Below are 15,563 nucleotides of genomic sequence, written 5' to 3' on the forward strand. Positions count from 1 at the left end.
GTGCCATCCAACCATCTTCTCCTCTGTTGTCCCCTTCTCCTACGTTCAATCTTTCCCAGCATCTTTCCCAGGGTCTTTAAATGAGTTAGCTCTTTACATCAAGTGGCCAAAGTATTGGAGCTTCAGCATCCATCCTTCAAACAAATATTCAGGGTTGATTTTTCCTTTAAGATTAACTGCTTTGATCTCCTTGCCATCCAAACGACTCTCAAGAACCTTCTCCAACACCACAGTTTGAAAGCATCAATTCTTCAGTGTTCAGCCTTCTTTGTGGTCCAAGTCTCACATCCATACAAGACTTTCGGAAAAATCATAGCTTTGACTATACAGACCTTTGTCAGCAAAGTAATGTCTCTGCTTTTCAATATGCTGTGTAGGTTTGTCATAGTTTTTCTTCCAAGAAGCAAGAATCTTTTAATTTCATGGCTACAGTCAACATCTGGAGTGATTTTTGAAGCCCGAGAAAATAAAGACTGTCATTGTTTCCATTGTTTCCCCATCTATTTGCCATGAAGTGATACCATATTTTACCATTATTTTGATACTTTTTCAGTCTCCAATGAAAGAGCACATCATTTGGGTTTAATGTTCAAGAAAAGGCCATTCATTTATAATGCATTTCCTGACTGGTTAAAATATAAAAAGTAAAGGAAATTATAATAAAAATCCTCTCCCATACAAAAAGATAGTTTGAAAATAAAATTTAAAACTAGTAATTCTATCATACTTTCAAGTATTTATTGAATACCTTCTGTTTACCAGCCACTCCTCAAGGCAGTAGGGATAGAATAATAAATGATAAATCCCTAGCCTCATTGGAGAGTCCCAGGTAGCTCTAGTGGTAAAGAACCTGTCTACCAATGTAGGAGATACAAGAGATGCAGGTTTGATCCCTGGGTCACGAAGATGCCCTGGAGAAGGAAATGGCAACCCACTCCAGTATTGCTAGGAAGGGATGTAAACAACAGACAAAAAGTATGCAATATGTATTAATATGTATTAAGTCATCTAATGGTAAGTTCTATGGAATAAAGGACAATAATGGCAGACAAGAAAAAAAAATAACATTTGAACAAAGACCTGGAAAAGGTGATAGCTCTGGTCTGTCCAGGTGGAAAGAATGAAAAAGGCAAAATCACTGAAGGCATGGTATGCTCTTTTCTCAGGAGGTCAACGTGATCTGATGTACAAGAGGGAGAGGAGTCCAGGAAGTAGCAGGGGCAGGTTGTGCATGGCTTAGAGAGGAAAGCAAGGATTTTTTTTTAATCAATATAAAATGAGAGTAACTGGAAGCTTTTTGAGTGCCATTACTTCATTTCTAGTATATTTTTTAAATGGTGATTTTGGCTACCATGTTGTTTAATACAGCTTTGTAATAATGTTTTATATGAGGGAGCATGATACCTTCAGCTGTGTTCTTTAGATTGCTTTGGCTTTTGGAGTCTTTTGTGTTTTCATAACAATTTTAAGATTGTTTGCTCTATTTCTGTGAAAAATGCCATTGTAATTTTAATGGGGATTGCATTGCATCTGTACATTGCCTTAAGTAGTATGGATATTTCAACATTATTAATTCTTCCTCTCCATGAGCATAGAACATCTTACCATTTATTTCTGTCTTCCATTTCTTTCTTCAGTATTGTATAGTTTTCAGTGTACAGGTCTTTCACCTCCTTGGTTAAATATACTCCTAGGTATTTCATTCTTTTTGATGTAATTATAAAGGAGATAATTTTCTTTGTTTCTCTTTCTGATAGCTTGTTAATAGCATAAAAGGCAAAACAAGATTTTATATATTGATTTTTATATCCTGCAACTTTATTGCATTTGTTTATTAGTTCTAATAGTTTTTTGGTGGAGTCTGTAGGGTTTTCTGCATCAAGTCATCCACATATAGTGAGTTATACTTACTTTCTCCTTTCCAAGTAAGAAGCCTTTTATTTCTTTTTCTTGACTAATGGATATGACTAGAACTTCTGATACTTTATTGATGAGAATGGGCATCATTATAATATTCCTAATCTTAAAAAGAAAATCTTTCAAGATTTCACTATTGAGTATGATGGTAGCTTTGGATTGGCTACCATGTTGAGAACACATTTTTTTTAATAGGCAGAAATTAGAAGCAGCAAAAGCAGCTAGAACAAAATTATAATAATAATAGCAAAAGATGATGGTAAGGATAAGAGGTAGTCAGATTCTGCATAATTCTTTTTATTATCATGATGCAATTTAATGTAACAAATTTAAAGTCAACTAAGCTGTTCTGTGCAATGGAGTAAACAGGAGTAAACAGACTTTTGCTGTTACTGCTAAGTCACTTCAGTCGTGTCCGACTCTGTGCAACCCCGTAGATGGCAGCCCACCAGGCTCTCCCATCCCTGGGATTCTCCAGGCAAGAAAACTGGAGTGGGTTGCCATTTCCTTCTCCAATGCATGAAAGTGAAAAGTGAAAGTGAAAGTGAAGTCGTGCCCGACTCTTAGGGACCCCATGGACTGCAGCCTACCAGGCTCCTCCATCCATGGGATTTTCCAGGCAAGAGTACTGAAGTGGGGTGCCATTGCCTTCTCCAAAACAGACCTTTGCTTACCCTCAAATCATGTTTCAGCTAGTGATGTAGACATGTAAATATCCAGTTTTAACACAAGAAAGACTTTTAAAAATCTAAGTGAAAGTGAAAAAAATCTAAGTGAAAAATATACGCATTTGAATGCAGAGTTTCAACGAACAGCAAGGAGAGAGAAGAATGCCTTCTTCAGTGATCATTGCAAAGAAATAGAAGAAAACAATAGAATGGGAAAGACAAGAGATGTCTTCAAGAAAATTTGAGATACCAACGGAACATTTCATGCAAACAAGGGCATGAATGTTGTCTGTTAGGACCTAACAGAAGCAGAAGATATTAAGAAGAGGTGGCAAAAATACACAGAAGAACCATACAAAAAAGATCTTCATGACCCAGATAACCACAATGGTGTGATCACTCACTCTTAGAGCCAGACAGCCTGGAATGTGAAGTCAAGTGGGCCTTAGGAAGCATCAATAAGAACAGCAAGTGCAGGTGATGAAATTCCAGTTGAGCTATTTCAAATCTTAAAAGATGATGCCGTGAAAGTGCTACACTCAATATGCCAGCAAATTTGGAAACCTCAGCACTGGCCACAGGACTGGAAAAGATCAGTTTTCACTCCAATCCCAAAGAAAAGCAATGCCAAAGAATGCTCAAACTACCACAGGCTAGCAAAGTAATGCTTAAAATTCTCCAAGCCAGGCTTCAACAGTACATGAACCGTGAAAATCCAGATGTTCAAGCTGGATTTAGAACAGGCAGAGGAACCAGAGATCAAATGGCCAACATCCACTGGATCACCGAAAAAGTAAGACAGTTCCAAAAAAACATTTATTTCTGCTTTATTGACTACCTCAGGCCTTTGACTGTGTGGGTCACAAAAAACTGTGGAAAATTCTTCAACAGATGGGAACACTAGACCACCTGAGCTGCCTCCTGATAAACCTGTATGCAGGTCAGGAAGCAGCAGTGAGAACTGGACATGGAACAACAGGCTGGTTCCAAATAGGGAAAGGAGTTCATCAAGGCTGTATATTGTCACCCTGCTCATTTAACTTATATACAGAGCACATCATGAGAAACGCTTGGCTGGATGAAACACAAGCTGGAATCAAGATTACCAGGAGAAATATAAATAACCTCAGATATGCAGGTGACACCAACCTTATGGCAGAAAGTGAAGAAGAACTAAAGAGCCTTTTGATGAAAGTGAAAGAGGAGAGTGAAAAAATTGGCTTAAAGCTCAACAGTCAGAAAACTAAGATCGTGGCATCCCATCACTTCATGGGAAATAGATGGGGAAACAGTGGAAACAGTGAAAGACTTTATCTTGGGAGGCTCAAAAATCACTGCAAATGGTGACTGCAGCCATGAAATTAAAAGATGCTTGTTCCTCGGAAGAAAAGCTATGACTAACCTAGACAGCAAGTTAAAAAGCAGAGATATTACTTTGCCAACAAAGGTCCATCTAGTTAAAGCTATGGTTTTTCCAGTAGTCATGTATGGATGTGAGCGTTGGACTATAAAGAAAGCTGAGCCCTGAAGAATCGAAGCTTTTCAACTGTGGTGTTGGAGAAGACTCTTGAGAGTCCCTTGGACTGCAAGGAGATCCAACCAGTCCATCCTAAAGGAAATCAGTCTTGAATATTCATTGGAAGGACTCATGCTGAAGCTAAATCTCCAATACTTTGGCTACCTGATGCGAAGAACTGACTTGTTGGAAAAGACCATGATGCTGGGAAAGATTGAAGGCAGGAGGAGAATGGGACAACAGAGGATGAGATGGTTGGATGGTATCACCGACTCTAAGGACATGAATTTGAGTAAGCTCCAGGTGTTGGTTATGGACAGGGAAACCTGGAGTGCTGCAGTCCATGGGGTCACAAACAGTCAGACACAACTGAGCAACTGAATTGACTGAACTGAAGTGAAAGTGAAAAATTATTTTGTGAAATCCTTGGATACTTTCAAAAAAGATGTATCTTGTAAGTTGGACTTAAAGAGGGCAAAGGGTTTCCACAGGCAGAGAATAAGAGTTAGATAATTCTAGACTGAATAAACAGTAAGAACAATGTTCCACAGAGCAGAAGATCTAAGTTCCCTTCTTTTAGCCTCCCTGGACTGCTTAGAGTCTGCCCCATGCATATGTGTTTCAGAGGTCAGCCAGAGAATTAGGCAGAGTCTATATACAAATGGGCTTCCCAGGTAGCCATAGTGGTATAGAACCCACCTGCCAGTGCAAGAAACATAAGAGGCAGGGTTTCAATCCCTGGGTAGGAAAGATCCCCTGGAGGAGGTCATAGCAATACACTCCAGTATTCTTGCCTGGAGAATACCATGAACAAATGGAGCCTGGCATGCTACTGCCCATGGGGTCACAAAAAGTTGGGCACGACTGAAGAGACTTACAAATCCAAATAATGGGGCTCCCTCTACCAGACCCTTTTCTTCCAGGATTCCTCCTCATTTTTAGTGCTAATGTTTAATAAAGAGGATTTTTGGTTGCCCCCTCAAGATTCCTGCCCCCTAGTATGCTACTGCTACTGCTGAGTCGCTTCAGTCGTGTCCGACTCTGTGCGACCCCATAGACGGCAGCCCACCAGGCTCCCCCGTCCCTGGGATTCTCCAGGCAAGAACACTGGAGTGGGTTGCCATTTCCTTCTCCAATGCAGGAAAGTGAAAAGTGAAAGTGAACTCGCTCAGTCATGTCCGACTCTTAGCGATCCAATGGACTGCAGCCTTCCAGGCTCCTCCATCCATGGGATTTTCCAGGCAAGAGTACAGGAGTGGGGTGCCATTGCCTTCTCCCTGCCCCCTGGTATACATGCCAGGAATAACTCCTTTCATTTGAGTGTGAGCAGAATCTATGCATATGATGAGCAATTAAGCACATAATTATGTTTTCTAATATGGCAAAACAAAGATTATCCTGTGTGGGTGTGCCCTACTCAAATGACCCCTTTCAGTCAGTTCAGTTCAGTTCAGTTCAGTCACTCAGTCGTGTCCAACTCTTTGCGACCCCATGAACCGCAGCACACCAGGCCTCCCTGTCCATCACCATCTCCCAGAGTTCACTCAAACTCACACTCACCTTTAAAAGCAAAGAATTTTTCTTCAGTTGGTTATAGAGGGCGAGGTTTAGAGTCATGTCCTTGCTTGTCAGGAAGAAAGCAAATGAATATGTTGTGAACTGCTTATAGGGGCTGTGTGGCAGGGAGCTGTGGGCATCCTCGGGAAGCTGACAGTCACTGCTGAACAGCAGTTGGCAAGAAAATAAGGACCTGAGTCATACAACCACAAGGAAATGAGTTCTTCCTGTACCAGCAAGCTGGGAAGAGACTCAGATGATATTCACGGAGTGCACCGATGCCATAACTTTAATCTGTTGAGGCCCCGAGCAAAGGACCCAGTTAACCTGTACTAAACTCTGACCCACAGAAACTGTGAGCTAATAAATTGGCATTATTTTAAACCATGGCATTTTTGATGATTTGTTAGACAACTTTATGTGTGCTCAGTTGTTTCCAACTCTGTGCAGCCCATGAACTGTGACCTGCCAGGCTCCTCTGACAATCGGATTTTTCAGGCAAGAATACTAGAGGGGGTTGCCATTTCCTACTCCAGGGGATCTTCCCAACCCAAGGATCACTTTCATCTCCTGTGTCTCCTGCATTGGCAGGCAGGTTGTTTTTACCACTGAGCCACCTGTGAAGTGAAGCGAAAAACAGAAGGAAGAATTATCCTTAGACCAATGTCCTTGAGTAGATTAGCAGGGATAAGATCAAGCACTGCTCAGTTCAGTCACTCAGTCGTGTCCGACTCTTTGCAACCCCATGAATCGCAGCATGCCAGGCCTCCCTGTTCATCACCATCTCCCGGAGTTCACTCAGACTCACATCCATCGAGTCAGTGATGCCATCCAGCCATCTCATCCTCGGTTGTCCCCTTCTCCTCCTGCCCCCAATCCCTCCCAGCATCAGAGTCTTTTCCAATGAGTCAACTCTTCGCATGAGGTGGCCAAAGTACTGGAGTTTCAGCTTTAGCATCAGTCCTTCCAGAGAAATCCCAGGGCTGATCTCCTCCAGAATGGACTGGTTAGATCTCCTTGCAGTCTAAGGGACTCTCAAGAGTCTTCTCCAACACCATAGTTCAAAAGCATCAATTCTTTGGCGCTCAGCCTTCTTCACAGTCCAACTCTCACATCCATACATGACCACTGGAAGAACCATAGCCTTGACTAGACGGACCTTAGTTGGCAAAGTAATGTCTCTGCTTTTGAATATACTATCTAGGTTGGTCATAACTTTTCTTCCAAGGAGTAAGTGTCTTTTAATTTCATGGCTGCAGTCACCATCTGCAGTGATTTTGGAGCCCCCCAAAAATAAAGTCTGACACTGTTTCCACTGTTTCCCCATCTATTTCCCATTAAGTGATGGGACCGGATGCCATGAGCTTCGTTTTCTGGATGTTGAGCTTTAAGCCAACTTTTTCACTCTCCTCTTTCACTTTCATCAAGAGGCTTTTTATCTCCTCTTCACTTTCTGCCATAAGGGTGAAGGAACTGCCCTCAGATAGAATTGGGCAAAGTTCACCTATAGAAAAGGAAGTGAAGGCAGATTATGTGAGTTTAGACATAGGTAGGTGGTTGAAATAGTAGTAGAAGCTATAGGTTTGAGGGAAGAGGAGAAGGTGCAAAATAGCCACCTAGAGTGTGAAAAAGAATGAGCTAGGAATATGAAATAGGCTCTCTGAGCAGTACTAAGGTCCACTTCAGATTAGAGTGTCATAATTTTGAAATAAGACCTGTCAGGATGATTAATCAAGACTAGGATTTTTCCAATTGTGTACAATTACACAATAGGGCAAGGGAGCTGAGGCTGTGTGGAAGGGAGTGGTTATGATTGCCAATGAAATCCAAGCTAAATCAGGGAGGAAATGCGGTGACCCTGTGACAGTGAAAAGATGTTAACAGGAACAGAAAGTAGGGGAGACAGAGTAGATGATAGATAGAAGATAGAGCAATATTGGCAAGAATAAGGCTTTTAAAGCTGAGTAATACACACACACACTATATATATATACACACATATACATGGGTGTTGGTTTATTGCCCTGTTTTCTTCTGCTTTAGGGTACATTCGAAAATCATCACAATAAAAAGCAGGGTTTTCTTAAGTGGTGAGATGGTTTATGTGGTCAGATTTGTTGGAGTCAGGGTTCTGGAAGAAGTGAGCTAGCTAGGAAGGAGACAGAGCCCTGGGAGTGATCTGATGGAAAGTGTGAGGTGGAATAGCTCGGAGAAGTTGCAAGCATTGCTAGTAATAGAGTCTAGGGTATGAATGACCAGTGAGCTGATTAACTAAAGGAAGGTAGAGGATAAGATCAGCAAAGAAGAGGAGACAAAGAAACCCGGAAGTCAGGGGTCACCTTTGTGATTACCTGCTTGGATAATAAAAACACTGAGAGTCATGCTAGAGAACAGGGCAGTGAGCCAGATGCAAAGTCTTTGACCAAAGGAGAGCAGCTCTGTGGAAAAGCTTGACAAACTGGTGGCTTTTCAAGGAGAAACCATTAGGAATTTGCAAAGTCCGTGGGAAAGACACAGACCCCTGCTTACCCCACTATCACGGCACACTCCTGGAGGTACAGGAGCATGCAAGAGAAAACAGCTTCCTCCTGGAGAGCTCGGGGGGACGCAGCGTCCTCAGGGGAGGGCTAGATATTAAGGGAGAAATTGTTCTACTAAGAATCTAAATTAGTTGGTTACAGCACCTGAATGTTAAATTGGGCTATCCACCTCCTGGCAGTGAAAGTTTCATAAAGGGAGAAATGATAGGTTATGTAGTCCTTAGGACCTGACAAAAGGAGGCATATAATTTCTTCAAAAGAGACCGACGTTTTCTAAAATCCCAAGAATTTTTTCCCCGGATCTATACTCGCTTATATATCCCTAGCAACTAGAACAAAGCTGACAATATAATCAGAATACAAGAACTGTTTATTTAACCAAACTCATCTGACAGGAAGATTCATAGTAGACAGTACCTTTAATGACAGTTTTTGAAGATAAAGAGCTTATCTTAACCTCTAAAGTAGGGCATAGTCGTGGGGTTGCTATTGATCATAGTTTTGAATCTGAGGTGCTATTTTCAAAAGTTAACCTAATTATAAAATTAGCTGTAGCAGTCCTTTCCTTACAGACACATTGTACAGTGTATTATAAGGCACAGAGATAGTTAATAGTTTTTAGCATTCACGTTTATTCTTTCATTTTGAAGAGGAAAACCTGCCATTTAAAAGCATGCAAAGCTAATTAAAGCTTTTCCACTATTTCATTATCTGAATGTAGTTGCAAATGCTGACTTAAAACTCTTATCAGAGGGAGACTCAACATTCCTCCCAGAACAGCAAATGAACATTCAATTAACACTTCAATACAAGTGTATTTTAAATAAAAATATACTTGATGGTTAATCTCATTCTTTATATATGCAAATACTAAATTTTAAAAGCCAAAGAGAGCTGCCTCCGTTTTATTCTTTGGGGGAATAAAAGTCTTTTCTTTATTTACAGGGAAGACCTGAATTTTCTGAAGTTGTTACCAAGTTAGAAGAGTGTCTCTGCAACATCGAGGTAAGAAATTTACCTTCTGAAATATGTCCATTAAAAAGGCTTGGATACACAGAATTCTTGGGGAATGGATGTTGCTGGTACTTATGGAAATAATATAAGATTGAGTGTCCATAACTCCATTCATATTTTTACCCTGTCACTTAAGTTCTAATAACTGCATCTATAGGGACAAAGGCAAATTCAGACTGAATTTGGGCTCTTCCAAGAAATGATCAGGCAAGCAAATGCACATGGGTATGCATAATTTAAAAAATTGATAAGTAAAAATTTTAAAATATAACAAATATGTTAGAAGATGATTTAAATCAGTTTTTTCTATACAAAAATTCTTACATACAATGAAATGTAAGTTAAAACATTAAGCCATTGTCCATTTATGTTCAGTAAGAATAGAAAACAATTGTTACTAAAATTAGCACTTAAGTTAATCGGGAGGCATTGCTTGTGTACCACACATATGTTGCATAAAGTGATATGTGTTGGTAATGAGGCTAATGGAATTTTCTTTCCTTAATATTAAGGAGCTGTTTGCTTTAATTTTCTCTATAATTGCCTTAATCTTCTATACACCTGTTCAGGAGATAGCATTTGAAAATAGGCAAGGGAACCAGAACATGAGAACTAATTCAAAAATAATAATGTATTCCCCAATGCAGGTAAGTGCTACAGGAGAGGAAGATGGACGTTACACATACAGGCTCATGTATAAATGAGTATATGAAGAGTAGGGGCAAAAATGGAAAAAGACAGCATCAACCTGAGATTGCACAACTAAATCCCGGAGTGAAACCATCCAACAAAAGTTTTCTTTTTAAAAAATTTTAGCCAAGAGTGATTGGAATGCAGTCTTTTGTAGAAGTGTCCCAGGTCTGCAATTACAGCCTGCAGGGAGTGGCTCTATCTCATGACTCTTCACTGGGATTTACAGAGAGGAAGTTTTTCCTATGGAATGAAACTTTGGTCTTAGACATAAAGCTTCCTTTCCCTTCTCATCAATCCTGAAACATACAAAGTAGAGAGAAGTAAAGGCATATTTGGTAGGGTTACAGTAGCCCCTACAAACAAGAGCATCTACCAGAGGCCTGGGATGTTGAGAAGCACTTTTAAGGTTTCAGTTTCAAGTATCCTCTCACTTTGAACCTTTGTGTTTGACAGAGTAAGGTTGTGCCAAGCATGGGATATATCCAGTTAGATTAGAGAGTGAATTCCAGAAACAGAGATAATGGTAGGATGTACTAAACTGACCAAGCCTCTTAGCACAGTCTGCCCTAGTAGAGAAGATGAGTAACTACAGGCTACATGCAAAGAGAAGTTGCTGGAGTGGGTTGCACTAAATAATGGACTAGGATCATCTTTAAGGAATATAACTTGTGGAGTTGCATAAGGCTCCATTCTCTCTACTCTTCGACTTTTTGGTCAGTGGTTTAGATCTTGGTCATGAAGTCTCTCTGCTCATCACAGTTGCAGGTGTAATAAAGTTGAGACAGAACAAATATTTGAAAGCAGGATTATAGAGTATTTTGGAAGAGAAAGTAGTAGGACATATCTAACAAGGATAAGTTTAACAGGAATAAATATATCATCATGCACTGGAGTCAAGGAAACAACAGTAGAAGAATCAAACAATGGAGATAATGGTTTGGAGCACCGTGAAGATTGGTGGATAAACTTTGGGGGAGTTAGAATATGAAATATCTGCCTTACATCAGAATAAAGAATGTGATCATTCCTCTCTCTTCTGAGATGGCCAAACAAAATAGTACCCAACATATATCCTTATGGTGGAGGGGGAAATGGCAACCCACTCCAGTATTCTTGCTGGGATAATGCCATGGACGGAGGAGCCTGGCATGCTACAATCCATGGTGTCCAAATAGTTGGACATAGCTGAGTCACTGAGCACATATTCTTATAAATGGATTATTAAAACTGGAACACAAATTTTAAGGAATAGAAATCAGAATGGTGAATGGATCGACAACCTATTAGAGGAATCAAGGATGCTTATCCTGGAGAAGGCAAAATTAGGATGAGTCAACAGCTGTTTATAAACATCTGAAGAACTATCATATAGGAAAGGGATTGGCCTAGTTCTCTGTGGGCCAACAGATGGAAATGAAGTCCAGTAGTAGATGTGGTTAATTATGAGGAAGAAACTTTCAAATGGTCAGAGCCATCCTAAGATAAATGAATGGATCCCCATCAGACTGCGGTAAGGATGAAAAGGATGAGATTGAATCATTGGAAAGTCTGAAGGTTCATTTCAACATTGCATGATTCTTTACTGAGAAATGTCTTGTCTACTTGAAAAGCCCAAAATTTACATATATTATTTTTTAAATAAAAATCTACTGTCTCATGAAATTATTATATCAAAGAATTAATGTTCTTCTCTGATAGTGCTGTTGGTAAAGGATCTGCAGCAGGGCAGGAGACCTGGGTTCAATCCCTAGATCAGGAAGTTGCCCTAGAGAAGGAAATGGCAACCCACTCCAGTATTCCTGCCTGGAAAATCTCATGGATCGAGGAGCCTGGTGGGCTACAGTCCAGGGGGTCGCAAGAATTGGACATGACTTCGCGACTAAATCACAACCACAGGGTGCATAAACAGCAAGCTTATAAAAAAATTCAAGAAAACTGTTATCTTATTTTTTGTTTTCTCTTTCTCATTTTCTTTCCTCACACTCTTCTGTACTTCAGTTCAGTTCAGTCACTCAGTTGTGTCCGACTGTTTGCGACTCCATGAATCACAGCACTCCAGGCCTCCCTGTCCATCACCAACTCCCGGAGTTCACCCAAACTCATGTGCATTGAGTCAGTGATGCCATCCAGCCATCTCATCCTCTGTCATCCCCTTCTCCTCCTGCCCCCAATCCCTCCCAGGATCAGGGTCTTTTCCAACGAGTCAACTCTTCACATGAGGTGGCCAAAGTACTGGAGTTTCAGCCTCAGCATCAGTCCTTCCAATGAACACCCAGGGCTGATCTCCTTTAGGATGGACTGGTTGGATCTCCTTGCAGTCCAAGGGATTCTCAAGAGCCTTCTCCAACACCACAATTCAAAAGCATCAATTCTTCAGCACTCAGCTTTTTTCACAATACAACTCTCACCTCGATACATGACTACTGGATAAACCATAGCCTTGACTAGACGGACCTTTGTTTGCGAAGTAATACCTCTGCTTTTTAATGTGCTATCTAGGTCAGTCATAACTTTCCTTCCAAGGAATAAGCATCTTTTAATTTCATGGCTGCAATCACCATCTGCAGTGATTTTGGAGCCCCCCCCCCAAAAAAAAAAGTCTGACACTGTTTCCACTGTTTCCCCATCTAATTCCCATGATGTGATGGGACCAGATGCCATAATCTTCGTTTTCTGAATGTTGAGCTTCAAGCCAACTTTTTCACTCTCCACTTTCACTTTTATCAAGAGGCTTTTTAGTTCCTCTTCACTTTCTGCCATAAGGGTGGTGTCATCTGCATATCTGAGGTGACTGATATTTCTCCCGGCAATCTTGATTCCAGCTTGTGCTTCTTCCAGCCCAGCGTTTCTCATGATGTACTACTCTGCATATAAGTTAAATAAGTAGGGTGACAATATACAGCCTTGATGTACTCCTTTTCCTATTTGGAACCAGTGTGTTGTTCCATGTCCAGTTCTAACTGTTGCTTCCTGACCTGCATATAGGTTTCTCAAGAGGCAGGTCAGGTGGTCTGGTATTCCCATCTCTTTCAGAATTTTCCACAGTTTGTTGTGATCCAGATCCACACAGTCAAAGGCTTTGGCATAGTCAACAAAGCAGAAAAAGATATTTTTCTGAAACTCTTTTGTTTTTTTGGTGATCCACCGGATGTTGGCAATTTGACCTCTGGTTCCTCTGCCTTTTCTAAAACCACTTTGAACATCTGAAAGTTCATGGTTGGTTCACTTAGCTATGTGTAATTATTTTAAAAAAACTCTCTACAGTAACTCGATTTAGTCCTCATCCTTGCTGGACATTAAAGCATCCTTCATTTTATGAAATGGATGTATCTTTGGAAAAGTATGTAAATTCAGTTCATGTAAAGGGAATCATTTCATATAAAAAGGGAATAATCATAAGTTCCAATTTTAAGGAACTCTGCCACGAATCTTATCACTATAGTGAAAATGTAGAGAATCTTTTAACCATTAAATAATAATCTTCTGTTTTATGAATCTTACTTGAGCCTACTGTATTTTGAGAAAGAAAAGCATAAGTTTTATGGGTCAGTTCTCAGCATATAACTGGGCCAAAAAAAGTAAATTAAGCTAGTCACATGTTGCCATCAGAAGCTGAAAGGAAAGGCCTGAAGCAAGCTGAGCTGAATAGAAATTAAAATATGAAAAATCCTAGAATAGAAAGCTAAAATAAATCTACATTTTATAATACTATGCCTTTAAGCCTGTTGGATTTATTAAATGATTGAAATGGCCCCTCCTTCATTCAGCTGATGTCTCCTGCTTCAAGCAACAGCAGCGGGTCTCTCTCACCTTCCTCTTCTTCTGATTGTCTGGCGAACCGCGGAGGGCCTGGCCGGAGCCATGTGGCAGCTCTACGAAGTCGTTTTGAACTGGAATATGCTCTAAATGCAAGGTCCTATGCTGCCTGGTCTCAAAGGTACGTGGTAATCTAAGAAACAGTTACACTGTCAAGTCAGTTTCCAGGGTCTTCCCAACATAGTCACCTGACTTGATTAATATCTGCAGGGGATTTACCACCCCTGTGGCAGACTTCAAAAGGGGAGTTTTGAGCCTGTTTTCTTCTAATATTTTGACCAAAATGTAGAAATTTTGTTGTCTATTAGTTTAGGTTCTCTAAGCTTTGATTCATTGCTGAAGCAAGAATTGTCTAGCTACAGCAGCACAAGGAATTTGCTGAAAGTATTCTGAGAGTTTCTTATGGAATTCAAGGAAGAATTTCTGTGTGGGAATCAGGAAATAGGTCTGAAAACCTGAGCACCAAAATTTCAGTGTTCTGAGAATTACCGTATAACCCAGCAATTCCACCCTTAGATATAGTCACAAAAGAATTGAAAACAAATACTCAAACAAATATCTGTACTCAAATGTTTATAGCAGCACTATTCGCAATAGCCAAAAGAAAAAAAAAAAAAAAACTAACACAAATATCCTTCCACAGAAGAATAGATTTTAAAAAGTGGTATCCATACACTAGAACATTACTCAGTCTTGACAAGAATGATGCAGTGATGCATACTGCAGCATGGAGGAACTCTGAAAACATGCTAAATAAAGGGAAGGGACAAAGATCCTATATTGTATGACTGTATTTATATGAATACCCAAAGTAAAGTGTATTTAGGAGGCTATAGCAAGATACCATAGATTGGATGGTTTAAACAGCAGAAATTTATTTTCTTACTATGGAGGCTAGAAATCTAAGACAAGGGTACCAGCATGGTTGGGTTCCAATGGGACTTAGAGTTGGCCATTTTCCTAGCTTACAGATGGTCGCCTTCTTACCTCACCCTCATGTGGCAGAGAGAGCTCTGGAGTCTTATCTTTTTATAAGGGCAACAGTTCTGTCAGATTAAGGCTTCATTCTTTTGACTTCATTTCACCCTACTCATCTCTGTAAAGGTCCTATTTCAAATACAGTCACATGAGGCGTTAGGGCTTCAACATATGAAATTGGAGGGAGGGGGACACAATTCAGTCAAGAGCAATAGGTAAATCCATAGAAATGAAAATATTGGTGGTTGCCAAGATCTGGGTAGAGAAGGGGAAAATCAGGAAACACTGCTTCTTGGATGCAGGTTTCTATTTGGGGACAATCAAACTATTTTGGAATTAGATAGAGGTGGTGGTTGCAAAATACTGTGAATGTTCTAAATGCCCCTGACTTGTTCACTTTAAAGTGGCTAATTTCATGTTATGTGAACTCCACCTCCATGAAAGAAAAAAGCCACAAATAAGTTTAAGCAAAAAGGGCAAGTCAGAAAAAGAGGAAAAGTGAGTTCAGCCTTCTTCCACAACAAGCTGCCATTTACATGGCCCAGTCCCCACTAGACAGTCTCCTGTATCCTCTGGCATTCCTTGGGCAAGTCACAGGGCTGAGTCTGACATTGACAGGGAGAGAAAATATACTCACCCTCTAGTGGGAGGTCCTACAAAGTCATATGCAAAGGGTATAAACACAAAAAGCAGAATGATAAGTACAGTCAGCCATGAGAGAAAACATGATTGGTCCCTTTGGGCCATATGACCACTTCTAGTCTAAACAAATGTGGTTGGAATGGGGATGGGGTCATATTTCACTCTGTAAACATGGTTGACAATGACCTGATTGGGATAGGGACCAATAAAAGCAGTTATAGT

At 40.3% G+C, this 15,563-nt stretch overlaps 1 protein-coding gene across 1 annotated transcript in view; it reads left to right on the forward strand.

Moving 5' to 3' along the window:
* The window catches only part of LOC102170378 (serine/threonine-protein kinase TNNI3K), a 339,117-nt gene that overhangs the window by 262,536 nt on the left and 61,018 nt on the right, over window positions 1-15,563 (forward strand). Inside the window, exons 22-23 of the mRNA XM_005678259.2 lie at window positions 9,144-9,203; window positions 13,673-13,842. Coding sequence (XP_005678316.1) covers window positions 9,144-9,203; window positions 13,673-13,842 — 230 coding nt within the window. The remainder of the gene's footprint in view (window positions 1-9,143; window positions 9,204-13,672; window positions 13,843-15,563) is intronic.

This window comes from Capra hircus, chromosome 3, assembly GCF_001704415.2.
Source record: "Capra hircus breed San Clemente chromosome 3, ASM170441v1, whole genome shotgun sequence".
Taxonomy (NCBI): Eukaryota; Metazoa; Chordata; class Mammalia; order Artiodactyla; family Bovidae; genus Capra; species Capra hircus.